Raw genomic sequence first — 15,004 nt, 5'->3', positions numbered from 1 at the left:
TCCAGCAGTGCAGGTGTGGTAGGATGGGGGGGCGGGGTGTTAAGGGAGGTGGGAAGCTGCAGGGAGGGGGCAGGCTATGGGCGGGGAGAGGTACATGCTGCAGAGCTTCCCAAGGAAGCCACAGGGCCCGGGATACCAAGAAATTCAGAAGTGCTAGTCCAGCTCTGCAACCTGAACCTCTCCTTAAAGCTGAAATCTGAGCAACATTCCTCCTCCCTTTGGCCATACTGCTCTCAAAAATGTAGCTGACCTACCAAACAAACCCCCGTGTGGGTGGTGGGGAGGGGGACACACTTTACAGTTCTAAAATGTTGCCATTTCCTCCCAATTCTCAGTATCCACATCTGATTCTTCACTCACCACTCTTATCAGAAGGGGGCTACCTCTGAACCAGTGCTGACTCCAGGATTTCTGTAGGTGGGAGTTGGGAGGGTGAGCAATTTAGGAAATAGTGTGTGAAACCAAGTGAAAACCCTTACAATGGTATGGGCAAACACCCCCCTCCAACTGTGTTTCAACACAGCCATTAATCTAGAAAAGTAACAATGGCCCTTCTCAGAGGCCTGCCCTGTGGGCACTCATGGAGAAGACTCTTTGGGTGTTAAAGCTGGACTGTTGAATCACTTTCTTCAGACACTGTAACTAGCACCTAGTTTGCTTCCTTCACAGCTCTCTTTATATTCTTTTTTATTTTACTCCCTGATTGCTGTCTGGCACAAACTCTGGCATGTAAATTCCAAGAGAGAAGGGGCTGTATCTTAGTCCTAGTGTCTGTTACACAGTAATGGTTTTAAAATGGAACTGATTCCAGGATTGGCCTTCTATAGGGAGGGCTCTCTTGTTATATTTAGGTTTCTGGAATCTTTAGTACCTATACTGAATCTGAGGCAGGAGATAGTTAGGAAGGAGGAAACTCCAGAGGCGCCCCAGGAGATAAAGAACATGGATCAAGGGTGGAGACCCTGTCCTAAGTCTGGTAGTTTCTGCATCTGGAGAGGCATTGAACCCTAGTGAATCAGGACTGCCCCTGCACAGAAGATGCTACCTGACTCCTGCTTCATTATAATGAATTAGCATTGTGGGACCCTCTTCCCAGTAGCCAGTCAAGGAAAGGAAGGCCCACCCTAAGGAATAAAAGTCCTCTAGCCCCTGAGTTCCCCCTTTTTTTTTTTTTTTGGCCCTGCTCCAGCTGCCCCAGCTGCCCCTGCTGCTTGCTGCTGCTGCTGCTGCTGTGGCTGCTAGGCTCTTCTCCTTTCTTCTCTGATGCACTCTGCTCAGAGTTGGCCTGTTCCCATGGTCTGTGTGGCTTAATAAATCTGCTTTTCCTCGCTTTCTGCTATAAACTCTGTGTGTTCGGTTCAATTTTCTGTCCGCGATCACCAAGAACCTGGTTACCTGTGCCCACCTGTGACAAATCCCTTCCTCACATGTTTCATAGGAAGACAGACAGACTTCTTAAAGCCCGGGACAACAACGGAGCTTTTGGTTTTTGTAGTCATCAGAAGTTCTAAATTTCAAAATTCCTGCTAAGTATCCTCAGAAGTCTCACACAAGTTAAATGCAAGAAATATTCTCTTTCAAGTATGATTTAATTGTTTTAAATTAGCAAATATCCTTGATTTCAAGGTGCTGCCACAAATTTACCAAATGCCTATTCTAAATAGATTTTCCATACAATCCTTCTCAAGGTATTGGCAAAGTATGTCATAAAACCTATAGGCTAAAATAACTGAATTTTAACAATAAAAATAAACATAAAAGCCTTATTCAGCTAAATACCTCTAGCTTAAGCAAAACTAGATGATTCCAATTTTGTATTAACAGGGTGTCAGCCTTACATATCCGTTTACATTTTTCTTCTCCAAAAAACACTTACTTTCCAGTGAATAAGCCTTTTTAAATCTATACTTTTAGAAAATTAAGCTAGTAACATCAACCAATGTCTTTGCAGCTTCAACAGGTACACTCCCTACAAAGTACTCAATAGATGAATAGAAGAATGAGTTATTTCTTATACTAGGAATTTAATATGTTAGTACTTAGCCAACATTCCAGTCTACAAAAATTAATCTAAAGTACTAATAAAGTATATTCGTCTTCTAGCCTTGACACTACTGCAGGATTCCAATACATCAATCTCATTTCTCGATGTGCTTTTGGAATATCTTAAACCAGCCCTAGAATGTTATTACTTCTAAAACATGTACACATATACATATTTACCTGATGGCCTTCTCCCCAGCCTTTACTGTCTGGAAGTACAGATAAACAAACAAACAAAAAACCCAAAAACAACAAAAAAACTAATGAAACTAGTGTTTAGCCTAAACGAGTCACTGCCATGCACTGTTACTCAATCTGGGCAAGTGGACATACTCTAAAAGTAGAGAACACAAAGTATATTACCCATTTTCCCATAATCTTGAGAAATAATGTGTTTCACAAAGTAAAACATCCAACAAGTTAACACCACATCCCAAAAAGAAAAATGCCTGGCAAACAATATGAAATAGAAGCTCAAAACACACTAACTCTGCTACTAAAACCATACACTGGTGAAGCTGCCTAAAAAATCTAATTATATCAATTTTTAGTTTCCCAAATCCAAAATATTTAGAATTATGACACCCACTAAAGAATGATCAAAACTTCATCTATTACAAGTTATCACCTACTAACAGTTTTATCCAACCAGCCTCTGATGAGCACCTGCTACACGCAAGACATTTTGCTGAAAAATGCAGGGGACATGAGATGAATATAAGGATATAGAATCCTTAATTTCATATAAAGGTAGGACAAGTATACACAAGGTAGATTGAGTGTCATTAGGAAAAACAAATTGTTGCCCTGGCTGATATGGCTCAGTGGATTGAGTACTGGCCTACAAACCAAAGGGTCACTGGTTTGATACACAGTCAGGGCACATGCCTAAGTTGCAGACCTGGTCCCCAGTTGGAGGCGTGCAAAAGGCAACCACACATCAATATTTCTCTCCTTTTCTCCCTCCTTCTCCCCGCTCTAAAAATAAATTAATAAAGTCTACCAAAAATAAAAAAGAAAAACAAATGTCATGTAAGAACATCGGTATACAAGTTTGTTTTTTTAAAGGAAACCCAACCACAAATTGTAATTTAACTCAGCATATACATACCTATTTGTCCTAAGTGAATGTTAGCTCCACCCTCACGATCTCATCTAACCCTAAGTACTTGCCAAAAGAAATAGTACTATCGCATTAGGTGGCCAGGTTTCAGCATATGAATTTGGTGGGGGAGGTTATAAACATTGGACCACAGCATTTCAATTTTGGACTTCTATACACCAAAACTGTAAGGGGATATATGTTTTTTAAGACAAGTTTGGGGTAGTCCATAACAGGAGTCCTAGGCAACTAATACAGACTCCAACTGCCCCTCAGGAATGGTCTTGAAGTTCGGTCATCAGTGGGTATGAGACATCTTCTTAGGCTTCTTGATTAATAAAAAGTTAACTGAGAATGGCACATATAGGTAACTTTTCTTAATCTTTAGCAGATGAAACAATTACTTAATACCTTTACAAATGAAAATTTCTCACCCAGACCCTACAATTAACTCATAGTTTGGAGCTGGCAGGATAGACTCTGCATATTTTCAACCTTCCTGGGAGTTGTGCTATGGGTAGGTGGTCTGCAAACCACCAGAGACAAAGAACTCTTGAAGAGCCCCAGATGAGGTCAGTTAATTTCAAAACATAAGTAAAACATTGCATAGACCATAAATGTAAAAATGATGCAGTTAATCAAATGAGTTATTTTCCAGGGATTGTTAGGCAGGATAGCAAGTCAAGGCGGGGGGTGGGGGAGGACATATCTCACCCATTAACTCAGTAGTCCTGAGTCTGGTCTGGTAAGATTGCCAGGTGTTTCAAAAATCAGAAGAAAAACTATGATAATGCAGGAGGGGGAGCCCTTGGAATTCTGTATGCAACATTCCCACTATCTGGAAAAGGCTTTGAAACTGCATGTTAATGTCAAGGTCTGAAGATGGGAGGAAGAGGGTGAACCTAGAAGCTGGCTACAAGCATAAAACCCAGAATCCTGATAGGCAGTACACTCAGACTAGCTGGGTACCTCCTTGCAGCTTCATGCTCAAGTGTATTTCATAAGTAAACTTGCTATTTCCACTATACATGTAGTCTTCTTATCTGAATTCTTCTCTTGTGAGACAAGAACTGAGGGGGAGCCCCCTAACTATATTCCCTATACTGTACTTTATATCACCATGACTATTTTTATAACTGTGTATATGCACTGCTTAATCAAAATCTAAATAACTGCTTTAAACTATTAGTAAGATATATTATACAGATGCTGTATGTTGTATATATTAAGACCAAAATATCCAATTTTATTTGCCCAGCATTTCAGTCAGTATGTTTAGGAAAATGTAATCAATGGCACTAAAACTTTGGTATGTTAACTCATTTTGCACATTTCTCTAATTGATGATATATCAGTGTCACCAGGTTCATGCTCATGAAAGTTATCATAGATCGCTCTGGCTGGCGAGGCTTTGTGGACTGAATGCCTGGGAACCGAGAGGTCGCAGGTTTGATTCTCAGTCAGGGTAATAGGCCTGGGTTGTGGGCCAGATCAACTAATCCATGTTTTCTCTCACACACTGATGTTTCTCTCCCTCTCTTTCTCCATCCCTTCCCCTCTCTCTAAAAATAAAAAATAAATAAAATGTGTAAAAAAGGAAAGTTATCATAGATTAGTAAGATTTGCGTCACTTAAAAATTGTTTTGCAGTGTAGGAATTTTTAAAGAATAAAGTGTGTAATATTTTGTGTTGAAAAGCTTTAGCTCAGATGGCATTCATTTAAAATATGGTATTTCAGCAGTCCAAGAATGAGATGGTTAAAAAAAAAAAGAGAGAGAGAATCTAACTCAGGTAACAGAACTGTGAACCAAACAACAGGGCTTCTTTAAAGATAATTTCAGGACTAGCATCTTAAGGAAAATCCCAGTTAAAACATAATTTTAGTAATAAAGTTTTGGCTCAACATGATTGTGCAACACTTAGTTTTGATAGAAACATGTTTTATTATGGACAGTTAAACAGAAACAAGAGAACACAGAGGTACCAACCATGTATTTTAAGTCCTTTTCTAGAATAACTAGTATTTAGTAGGAAGCTGTAGCCCCACTGACAATAAATATCAACAGTGTCATGAAATAGTAGAACAATAATTATCCAAATACTGAGCTCCTGTAACCAAAACCTACTTTGGGTTCAAGAAAACACAGCATACACATACCAAATCAGTAACTTTATATACAACAAAACCAAAAACTAGCTCAAGTTTAGAAATAAACTGGCTAGAACACACTTATTGTGTAACTGCTTTAAGAATTCCACGGAGCACCTTGTAACTCATTAGCTGCACATTTTCCTTTGGCGGGAAACATGGTCCTCTCTCTGTCACATATGCATAAGGAAATCTCAAAACCCAGAGGCCATCTGGTGGGAGAGTGATTTCTTGTTTTTCTGGGTAGAATACTGGACACGGTGGTGGGCCTGGTTGAACCTGAAAAACGCAGGTAATATAATTATTTTTTTCATTTTTTCAATAAGAAACATCTGAAAGGTAAATGCCTAAACAAACAACAGGTTTGTAAGTAATAGGTACGCTCCTAACTTTAATCATATCCAGTACATAATTATTTAGGCTCAAATATTATCCTGCTTTTCTACAAATTTTTAACGTCAAGTTCTGTCTCTAAACCAACTGATGTGAACTGAATGCACGAATTGATTAACATACCATTTATTTTTCAAGCAAAAAAATATTAAGTATAAAAAGTATTTAAAATTAGCCCTAGCTGGTATGTCTCAGTGGATTGAGCGCTGGCATCCAAACCAAAGGGTCACCAGTTTGATTTCAAGCCTGGGGCACATACCAGGGTTGCAGGCCAGGTCCCCAGTAGGGGACACACAACAGGCAACCACACATTGATGTTTCTCTCCCTCTCTTTCTCCTTCCCTTCTCTAAAAATAAGTAAAATCTTAAAAAATATTTTAAATTAATATTTTAATTTAAAAAAGAAAGTATTTAAAATTAAGACTTGCCTAATTAAATAATTATTTTGATATTATCCTGTACTTTTTAAAAACAATCAAACAAGCATCAGGCCATGGCCAAGTAGTTCAATGGTTAGAGCGTTGTCCCAAAACACCAAGGTTGTGGGTTCAATCTCTGGTCAGGACACACAAAAAGCAACCAATCAATGAATACATAAATAAGTGCATTAAACAAATCAATGTTCCTTCTCCCTCCCCAAAATCAATAATTAAAAATTAGAAAAAAAAAAACAAGCATCAGCATTTTTTGTTTCTGAAGACAGAAAGGGTTTTATTTCTTACCTGAGGCATTAGTATTATCTGCAAAGGAGCATCAGGAACCACAACAAAAAGCCTCATAAGTTGAGCATAATGTGGTTTTAGCCCTCTACCCTGAGATGATGATAGAATATATAAAGGCATATCACTATTCAGGGCTTTTAAAGCTGATTCCTTTGGTCCACTTCCCAGTACTTTCATCACTTTGTCAGGTCCTGAGCACATAAACCTCCGACCTCGAGAGTCTTCATATTCAAAGCCCACAAATGCTCGCGCTATGTCATCTCGCCGTCTTCCTCTTCCCGTTACAACTGCACTTCTTTTTCCAGGAATAGCTTTATTTGGAGCAGGCCAAGAATTTGTGTCTAAGTCTCCTTCATCTTCAGCCCTGGTCCTGATGACAATGTCCCAAGGCATAAGATAGTTTGTTCCTGGAATGAAGCCCTGTTGGTCCAAACCTGTATGAAAGTTATAAGACTTAGCAGGGCCTAGTTTAACCAAAGACCAGCTCGAGAATTTGGGCAGGAGGCCTTTAGGGCAATTTGAATGCAGCATGCCTGGGAGATACTCAACTGTGGATGCCTGTCGATCAACCAAGTTTGGTCTCTTCTCAGTTTTTACTTCTCCTTGACCATGAACTTCTGGATTATCTCCTCCTGCTTGTGGATCAGCTGGATAGGTACCTAAACTATCCGTGGATTGGCCTAAACTCAAAGCTAAGCTCAGGCTTGTGCTCTCTCCTTGGGTCTGAGGTTCTTTTTCTTTAAGTCTGTCAGCTTCTGCGTCTGGAGGGGCAGAAGATTCATTTTTGGCAGGTGCAGGATCTGGAGTACTTGGTTCAAATATTGGGAAATTGATATGATCCAATTTTCCACAACATTTTTCTTCTAGAAGCTATAGAGGAAGAAGGGGGGGAATGAATTTTTCTTTTAAAAATAACACAAAAAATTCTTCACTCAAAAAAGCAAGATCAACAATTAATGAGTAAGCAAATAAGTACATATAAAGAACTTCCCCTTGTTTCCATATCACACAGCAGTCACATTTACTTTTCTAGGTATTTTACTTCTGAAAATATGTATTTCTACTCAATTGGTGGTAACAGAAAAAAGAAAGAAAAAGAAACAAGAAAAAAAAAATCCAGAGTCTACCTGATAAAAGTCATAGTTAGCTGCCTTGATATCAAAGGGATCATCTCGAGGTGCTTGTTTCCTTCCACAGTTACAGGCACCAGTGGATCGAGCTCTGCTATTGTGATAGAGCACAGGAGGGTTTCTTTCAGCCTCTGGTTTTTCTCCTAGAAAATATAAGTCACTATTAATTTCACACATGCAATGCAGAGTAAAATTTATTTTGCATTCTTTATCATCTAACCCCAAAATTTCTCCATATAGTATTTTTGAAATAAGAAGGGGAAACAAAACATCACCAAACCTTGACTAAATATGCATAAAAGAAGAAACATGTGAAATTCATTATGCTTTCTAAATAAATTTTGTCATCATTATGATGACCTTACACTTTATTATATTCATTTTAGTTCAACAAAACTACAAAAATGTTAATATGAAATTTATGAAACTTTATACTATTTAACTGTTCTCACTTACTAATCCTCGAGAGTTCATTCTTTAAATATAAGAAAATAATTCGTTGTCATAGCTGATTAGTTTCTTTTTTACAGCAGGTGGGAACACTTAAGTCTGGTGTGCCTACATTTCTGTAGGGCTCTTTTTAAAAATATTAATACATCCTGAACAAACTCTCTTAAAATAAGAATAGAAACATAGCTCACAGTTTTGATTTCAAAGTTCTGAGAAAACTTTAGTTACCTGATTTAGGTAATGAGTGAAATTTATGTACACAATGTTGATCAGTTAAACTCCTCTCCTCACAGAGCTGATGGCCATTGCTCCAAAACTTGTAGCAGTCCTCGTGTAACTGCATGGCATATTTGTGAAACGCTGGACCCCTAGCATGTTGACTGTATACTCGCAGAGCCTGGGCAAGTTGATTCTTATGGACAGTCATTGTATAATTATGAGGCAAATTTGACTGATAGGCACTATGGGCCATGGGTAAAGCTTTTTGGCACCGGTTTTCTGAGAATTTGGTGTCAATATCCAAAAACCCTTCCAAGACTTTAATACTGCTTAAAATCTTAGATGTTAGCTCTCCAGTGGGAGACCCCATGTCCTCCTCTTTCCCATCAATAGCTACTTCATACAGTTTTGAAGCTGCTGAGATCCACTTCTGGTACGTGGGGAGTTCAAAATGGGAAGGCTGTGGGTTCCTGCCCACACTATCATCAAAACCTTTCTTGCTTAGAACTAGCTCCACATGCTGCCATAGGAATTCCCTAAGAGTGAAATCCACCAGCTGTCCGGAAGAACTGGAACTGCTGCTGTCAACATGGAAAGAAAGTTGTTGTCGGCTGTGTTGCCTCATCACCTGGTATCTCCTGGGACCAGAAAGGGGTGCAGGCACCAGCAGAGATTCAGGGTCCTTCACAGTACAATGACTCCTAAGTTGGTCCAGCAACATGCCTACTGGGTCCTCCTCCTGGCTTCCCGAAACTATGTACACAAAAGCTTGGTTGGCAGGCACAGTAAAGAGGCAGTTGATACTCTGATTAGTCAAGACACGACTTTTCCGGAAGATTCTATAAATCTGGTCCTCAAGGGCATGTTGCAGTCTCCTTTTGGGAGAATGCTTCTTGGGCTTGTCAGGATGAGCTGGGTCTTGGTTCCGAGGAGGTTCCACTTTAAGGGCTCCATTGAGTTGAAAGAGGAAAAGGAGTCTAGGTGGGCAAGGTCGGCAGTTTAGTTTCCAATCTTTGCCAACTGGACAATCCTTAATGGCTGTTTTGAGGAGGGGCAGTACTTTCTGTCTCAATCCATCCAGGGCTCTGAATACTCGATCATAAGTGATGTCAAAGGAACAAGTGGGATGGACCAAAAGCAGGATATGACAGACGGAGAAAAGGTAAAGGAGACTGAGGCACTGCAGTTTCTCTTGATGTTTCCAGAACTCGTGCGCTTCTGCATGAGGTAAAGGGAGACCGCCTCCAGCTTCCCCGCTCTGAAGGGCCCGACAGGCCCGCAGAAGCTGGGAATTGTCACAGATGGAAGTGAGAAGAAGATACAGAACTTTACTTTCCTGACTGTAATAGGCCTGCAAAAGGCTGTAGTCCTGCGAGCCTGCCTCAGTTTGGTTACTTTCCGCGGCAACTACACCTCCCCGAACTGGATCCGCAGCCCCAGCCCCAGGGTCCCCGGCTCCACCAGCCTCCCCGACGGCGTCAGCCTCGGTCCTGATTCCAGGCCCTGGGTCCCCAGGATCTTGGTGGCGAAAAAGGGGAAAGACCTGTCTGTCGCACACGGTGTTCACAAGTGAGAACTTCTCGGAATTCAGTCGCAGAGCCGTCTTGCCGAAGATTCCCACCACGCAGATCTCATCCTCTCGCCAAGGAGGCTCCGGTCCGCTAGTCACGCTCCCTCCGCCCTCTGCGGGGGACCCCTCCGGACTTTCAGGGTTGTTCCAGGCTGACGCTCCCATTAGAAGCTCTCTCAAACTGACAGGACCCGCCATAGTGCTGAGACTTCTCTGGAGTCCTTCCGGTCCTCCCAGCAAACCTAACCGACGCTCGTCCAGTTTTGAAATCCCTCCCCCTCGCCTTCAGTGCCCGCTTTCCTCTCACTTTAGGTTCCGCCTCCCGCACCTCCTCTCTCAGTTTCTCTGCAAGGTTTCCCCTAGCCCTGCACCGCGGCGGCTTAAACAGTTCCGCACCGGCAGACGGTAGGAATTGAGATACCATCTCAAAAAGCCAGTCGGAAGCATTTAGTTTGCAATTGAAGGAATACAAAAGCACTGCGAAGGGAAGTGTCAAGTGACTTCCAAACGTATAAAAGTCGTCCAGTTTAAACTGTAGAAGTTTACTGCACTGGATGTAGTGTGCAGACCTTAGAAGAGGAATCTTATTAGAAATGCGGAACCTCGGGTCCCAATCTAGGTCTCATGAGTCAGAACATGCATGTCAACGAACTCCTAGTGATTCGTACACTACAGTTTGAGAAACACCGCTCTACAAACATCTTACGAAGCAAGGTGAACAAATTCTGTCTTATTTCTAGAGAGAAATATAATTTACTCACATAAATGGCAAAGAAAAGCAGTGATTTGGGAAGGTTTATGGAGTCCTAGCTTTAAAAAAGAATTCCTCAGGCCCGGAAGAATATATACCAAAATGTTAAAATACATAGCAACTGTTTAAAATGCGTTGGGATTTGCTTACATTTTTCTTTATTTTTTTTCCTTAAATAAAAGACTTAGTTTTTTAGAGCAGTTCTAGGTTCATAGCAAAACTAATACAAAGTACAGAGAGTTCCGTATACCTTCTACCCCACACAGGCACAGCCTGCTCCACTATCAACACCTAGCTCCAGTAGTACATTTGTTACAATCCATGGACTCACACGGACACATTATTATCACCCCAAAACCCATAGTTTACATTAGGGTGTATTTTTGGTGTACATTCTATGGGTTCGTAATACAGGTTTAGACTAGTTTTATTGCCCTAAAAGTCCTCTGCTCTGCCTATTCATTCTTCACTTTCCCCTAACCGCTGGTGCTCCATAGTTTTGCCTTTTCCATAATGTCCTAGTTGGAATCGTAAAGCACATAGCCTTTCACTTAGTAATATGCATTTCAGTTTCCCCTATGTCTTTTCATGCTTTGATAGCTCTTTTTCCTTTCTCTTTTTTTAGTGCTTTTATTTCATTATCTGGCTGTACCACAGTCTATTTAGCCATTCACCTACTGAAGGACATCCTGATTGCTTCAGCGTTTTGGAAGTGGTGAATAAAGTTGCTACAAACATCTGTGTGCAGGTTTTTGGGTGGATCTCTTTTATTTTTATTTCTTTATTTTCTACAGTGAACATTTCTTTAATTTGTAATAATATTAAGAAATTCTTCCTTGAAGAAAATATGGAAAGCCTTCACTCAATATTTGGTTTAGCTGTTTGGAAGTTTGAATGGTTAGGTTTTGTTTTTTGTTTTTTTTTTTTTAATACTCAGCTTGAAAAAAGAAATGGAAATGTGATCATTTGTGTTTAATGAGTTTTCACTTGGGATGTCAAATAATGACAATAAAATAATTCAACATAGATTACTTACTCTTTGTGGCTCTGTGTTAAGTTCTTATCAAGAACTGTCTCATTTATGTATAATCTCACATGTGGAATTAAAAAGAAACTGACTGTAAAATCAGAGAACAGATTCAGGTCGGGGGGAGGAGCGGGAAGATGGGTGAAGGTGATCAGAACGTAGATACTTCTCGTTTTAAGATAAAAATTTCTGGGGATGTAATGTACAGCATGGTGACTATCGATGATAGTACTACATTGCATATATCAAAATTGCTAAGTGAGTTCACCTTAAAAGTTCTCATCACAAGAAAAAACTGGTAATTATAGGAGGGAATGGATGTTAACTAGGTTTATTGTTGAAGTCATTTTGCAATATATACATATAGCAAATCATTATGTCTTATGCCTTAAACTAATAGTGTTATATGCTAGTTATATCTGAGTAAAACTAGGGGCAAGGAGAATGATCTCATTTCATTTTCAAAGGAAGGGTGGGGCCCTCAGTCATGGTGGGTGGTGTTGGTGGTTTCCATATATTAAGCAATATTTGGCTTCCATTAATTCTTTTCTACCAACTTTTTACAAAAAGATATTTATTTATTTCTAGAGAGAGGGGAAGGGAGAAAGAAAGGGAGAGAAACATCCATGTTCAAGAAGGAACATTGGTCAGTTGCTTCTGGCACTTCCCCACCTGGGGACCTGGCCTGCAACCCAGGTATATGCCCTGACCAGGAATCGAACTGGTGACGTTTAGGTTTGCAGAACGACACCCAATCCACTGAGCTACAAGCAGTCAGGGCTCAACCGACTCTTACTTACTAACAAGAATGTAGAAAGAAGGAGGGTGGGTTTTCAAATTTATTAAAAAATTTTTTTTGTACTTGTTCCTTCTCTTCCACATGTCCAGATCCCAGTTCTCTTTGAAAAGACAACGGAAATGAAAACATCTATATGTTCATCTACGTAAATTACAATGTGGTCCTCAGTATCAAGATTATTTGCTATGTTTAGTAAGTGACTTTGCTGATCTACGATCATTTAAGCCCTGGCCTTGTAGTGCCGTTAGTCATCTCCATACTCCAAAAGATTGTGGGTTCAATCCCTGGTCAGGGCACATACTTAGGTTCCGAGTTCGATGCTCGGTCTGGGTGCATATGGGAGGCAACTGATCGGTGTTTCTCTCTCCCTAAAAAGAACCCATAAGAACATATCCTCAGGTGAAGATTTAAAAAAATTATGTTAACAATTCTTTGACTTATAAATCCAGGAAAATTAGTGTGTATTAAGCCACACACGTTGTACAGATTTCCCAAGTAAACTAAATGTTGAAAACCCAAATAGAAAAAGACTCTCTTGAAGAAAACAGGAGAAACAGCCACCATTATATTTTGCCAAAGGGACCCCAGATTGGTACAATCACTTGGAGAACCAGTTTGACAGTATCTAGAAAATAGGCACACTTTGTAATCTTAGTTTCATAATTGCCCCAAACTAAAACAACCCTACTGTTCATTAACAGTAGAATAAATAATTATATTCACACATCAAAAATAAATTTGACATTGAGTTGGCCATAAAGTTCATTTAGTTTTTTTCCATATGATGGCTCTAGTAGTGTTTAGTTGTCTTTAACTTCATTTGAAAAAATTTTGTGAGATTGTATGGTGACAGCTGTCATATCAGCGTGCGTTTTACAAAACTTATCAAAATTGGTGAATTTTTGTGCAGCCATTTTCACATTGAAGATGGGAAATACACATTTTCAGTGCATTATGCTTTATTATTTCAAGAAAGATAAAAACACAACTGAAAAGTAAAAAAAGATTTGGGCCGTATATGGAGAAGGTGCTGTGACTGACTGAATGTGTCAAAAATGTTTTGCAAAGTTTCTTGGTATTATTGACATTTTAGCCAAATAATTCTTTGCTGTGGGGCTGCCTTATACATTGGGAGATGTTTAGCAGCCCCCTTCTACCCACTAGAAGCCAGCAGGAGATAGCCAACATACTCAAAATGTCCAAATCAGTAGTTATTGGTGAAAATGAAAAATGTGTCTTTTATTTTATGGAAAAGTCTGAACAGACTTTTTGGCCAACCCAATAGTACTGAACAATAACATGGTTAAATCTTAAAAAAGAAGTGTTGATTGAAAGAAGATAGAAGAATATATAACTTATGACTTTATTAATGTAGTGTTCAGAAGCAAACAATATAAACCATGGCATTTAGGGATGCATACTCAGAGGGCAAATGCAAGGAATATTTATTGTAACAAGCATATCAATAATTAGTTTAGAGGAAAAGGATTATAATAGGGGAGGGAAACAGAGCTCTGAAGACATGTCTCTTTCTTGATGGTTTAGATGAGTGTTTGCTTTATAATTTGTTAGTTTATATATTTATGTTTTATATACATATCTGTGTGTGCTATGGTTCTAGTGAAAACATTAAAAAAGAGAAAAATCAAAGGTTTTTTATTATAGCTCTTTATTTAAAAACATAACCAGATACTCCTTGGTAGTTTATATTCTCTGGTTGTCATTTAGTCTCAGTATAAACAATGGGAGCATATGATCAGCAACAGTTTAATGAAGCTGTAGCATTTACAGGATTCTCAAATGAGTACAATATAAAATCTGTCATAAAAAATAGTAAATGAATGCAAGGTAGAATACATTTTAATACTGGTACAATGGCAAGAGCAGCTTACAAATATTTATCTACAGTATTTCTATAACATTTTTAATGAAACTTTATTCCACAAGAATGATCAAATCATTTAAATTAAATTCATATAACACATAGTCATTTATTAATATAAGAAACACTCTGAATGCCTCAAAATATTTTGTACAAATATTCAGCTTCTTCATTCTCAGTAATCATTCTTTTTATTCACACATAAATGTAGCTAGTGGATTAAAAAAACTTTCACTGGAAGCACATATGTTTCTTAACCTTATTATCTGTTAATTTTTATCTATAAATGTGCTGTAAACATAAATGGGGCTGTCATAAAAACAAAAGTGTCCCCAGGTCTTATTTCCAGTCTGGAAACTTTTATAACACTATTTGGCATCTGAAAACAATATTTATCTGGGAAATTGCTAAAATAACTTTTTAGCCTAAGCTAACCAGGAGATATTTCAAGGATATTTTCTATGTAGCTGCTTCCTCAGGCTAAAAAGTGCAGTGATGATGTGAAATTCCTTGGTTACTTATCCATGAAGAACTGCTATCCTTATTCCTGGAACTGCAGTAGAGATACAGCATAATGCTAATCTGGCACATTCAGTCCCACTCACACTAATCAGAGTTCCCCTTTCTCCTTGTTACTTGGAACATTAGTGGTAGGGATCCTTGTTGAAGCTATAATAGTGTCCACTGCTTAGCAGATATGTCTGAAGAACTGGGGGCTCCCAGAAATACTTGGCAACTTTGTAGAGGACTGACCGATAGGGTCACCA

General features: G+C 39.2%; 1 protein-coding gene across 1 annotated transcript; it reads right to left on the bottom strand.

Moving 5' to 3' along the window:
• Positions 1 to 5,068: 5,068 nt before the first annotated feature.
• SMG8 (SMG8 nonsense mediated mRNA decay factor) lies at positions 5,069 to 10,079 on the bottom strand. Its single transcript, XM_054585492.1, has 4 exons — positions 8,218 to 10,079; positions 7,537 to 7,682; positions 6,410 to 7,279; positions 5,069 to 5,573 (listed from the first exon to the last, which is right to left on the bottom strand). The coding sequence occupies exons 1-4, from the start codon at positions 9,974 to 9,976 to the stop codon at positions 5,376 to 5,378; spliced, it is 2,973 nt and encodes a 990-aa protein (XP_054441467.1). The 5' UTR covers positions 9,977 to 10,079; the 3' UTR covers positions 5,069 to 5,375.
• Between the last annotated feature and the right edge of the window lie 4,925 nt (positions 10,080 to 15,004).

Source organism: Pteronotus mesoamericanus, unplaced genomic scaffold (genome assembly GCF_021234165.1).
Source record: "Pteronotus mesoamericanus isolate MK-2021 breed Mesoamerican mustached bat unplaced genomic scaffold, CSHL_Meso_final contig_84, whole genome shotgun sequence".
Taxonomy (NCBI): Eukaryota; Metazoa; Chordata; class Mammalia; order Chiroptera; family Mormoopidae; genus Pteronotus; species Pteronotus mesoamericanus.
This window is presented reverse-complemented; position numbering and strand designations above follow the sequence as displayed.

Bases quoted from the DNA above. Each gene is read 5' to 3' on its own strand.
- SMG8 (XM_054585492.1), bottom strand. From the start codon at position 9,976: ATGGCGGGTCCTGTCAGTTTGAGAGAGCTTCTAATGGGAGCGTCAGCC. The intron at 7,683-8,217 runs GTAACTAAAGTT...TATATTTTCTAG, and splicing joins TCACTCATTACCTAAATCAG to GAGAAAAACCAGAGGCTGAA. The intron at 7,280-7,536 runs GTAGACTCTGGA...CTTCCTCTATAG, and splicing joins CTAACTATGACTTTTATCAG to CTTCTAGAAGAAAAATGTTG.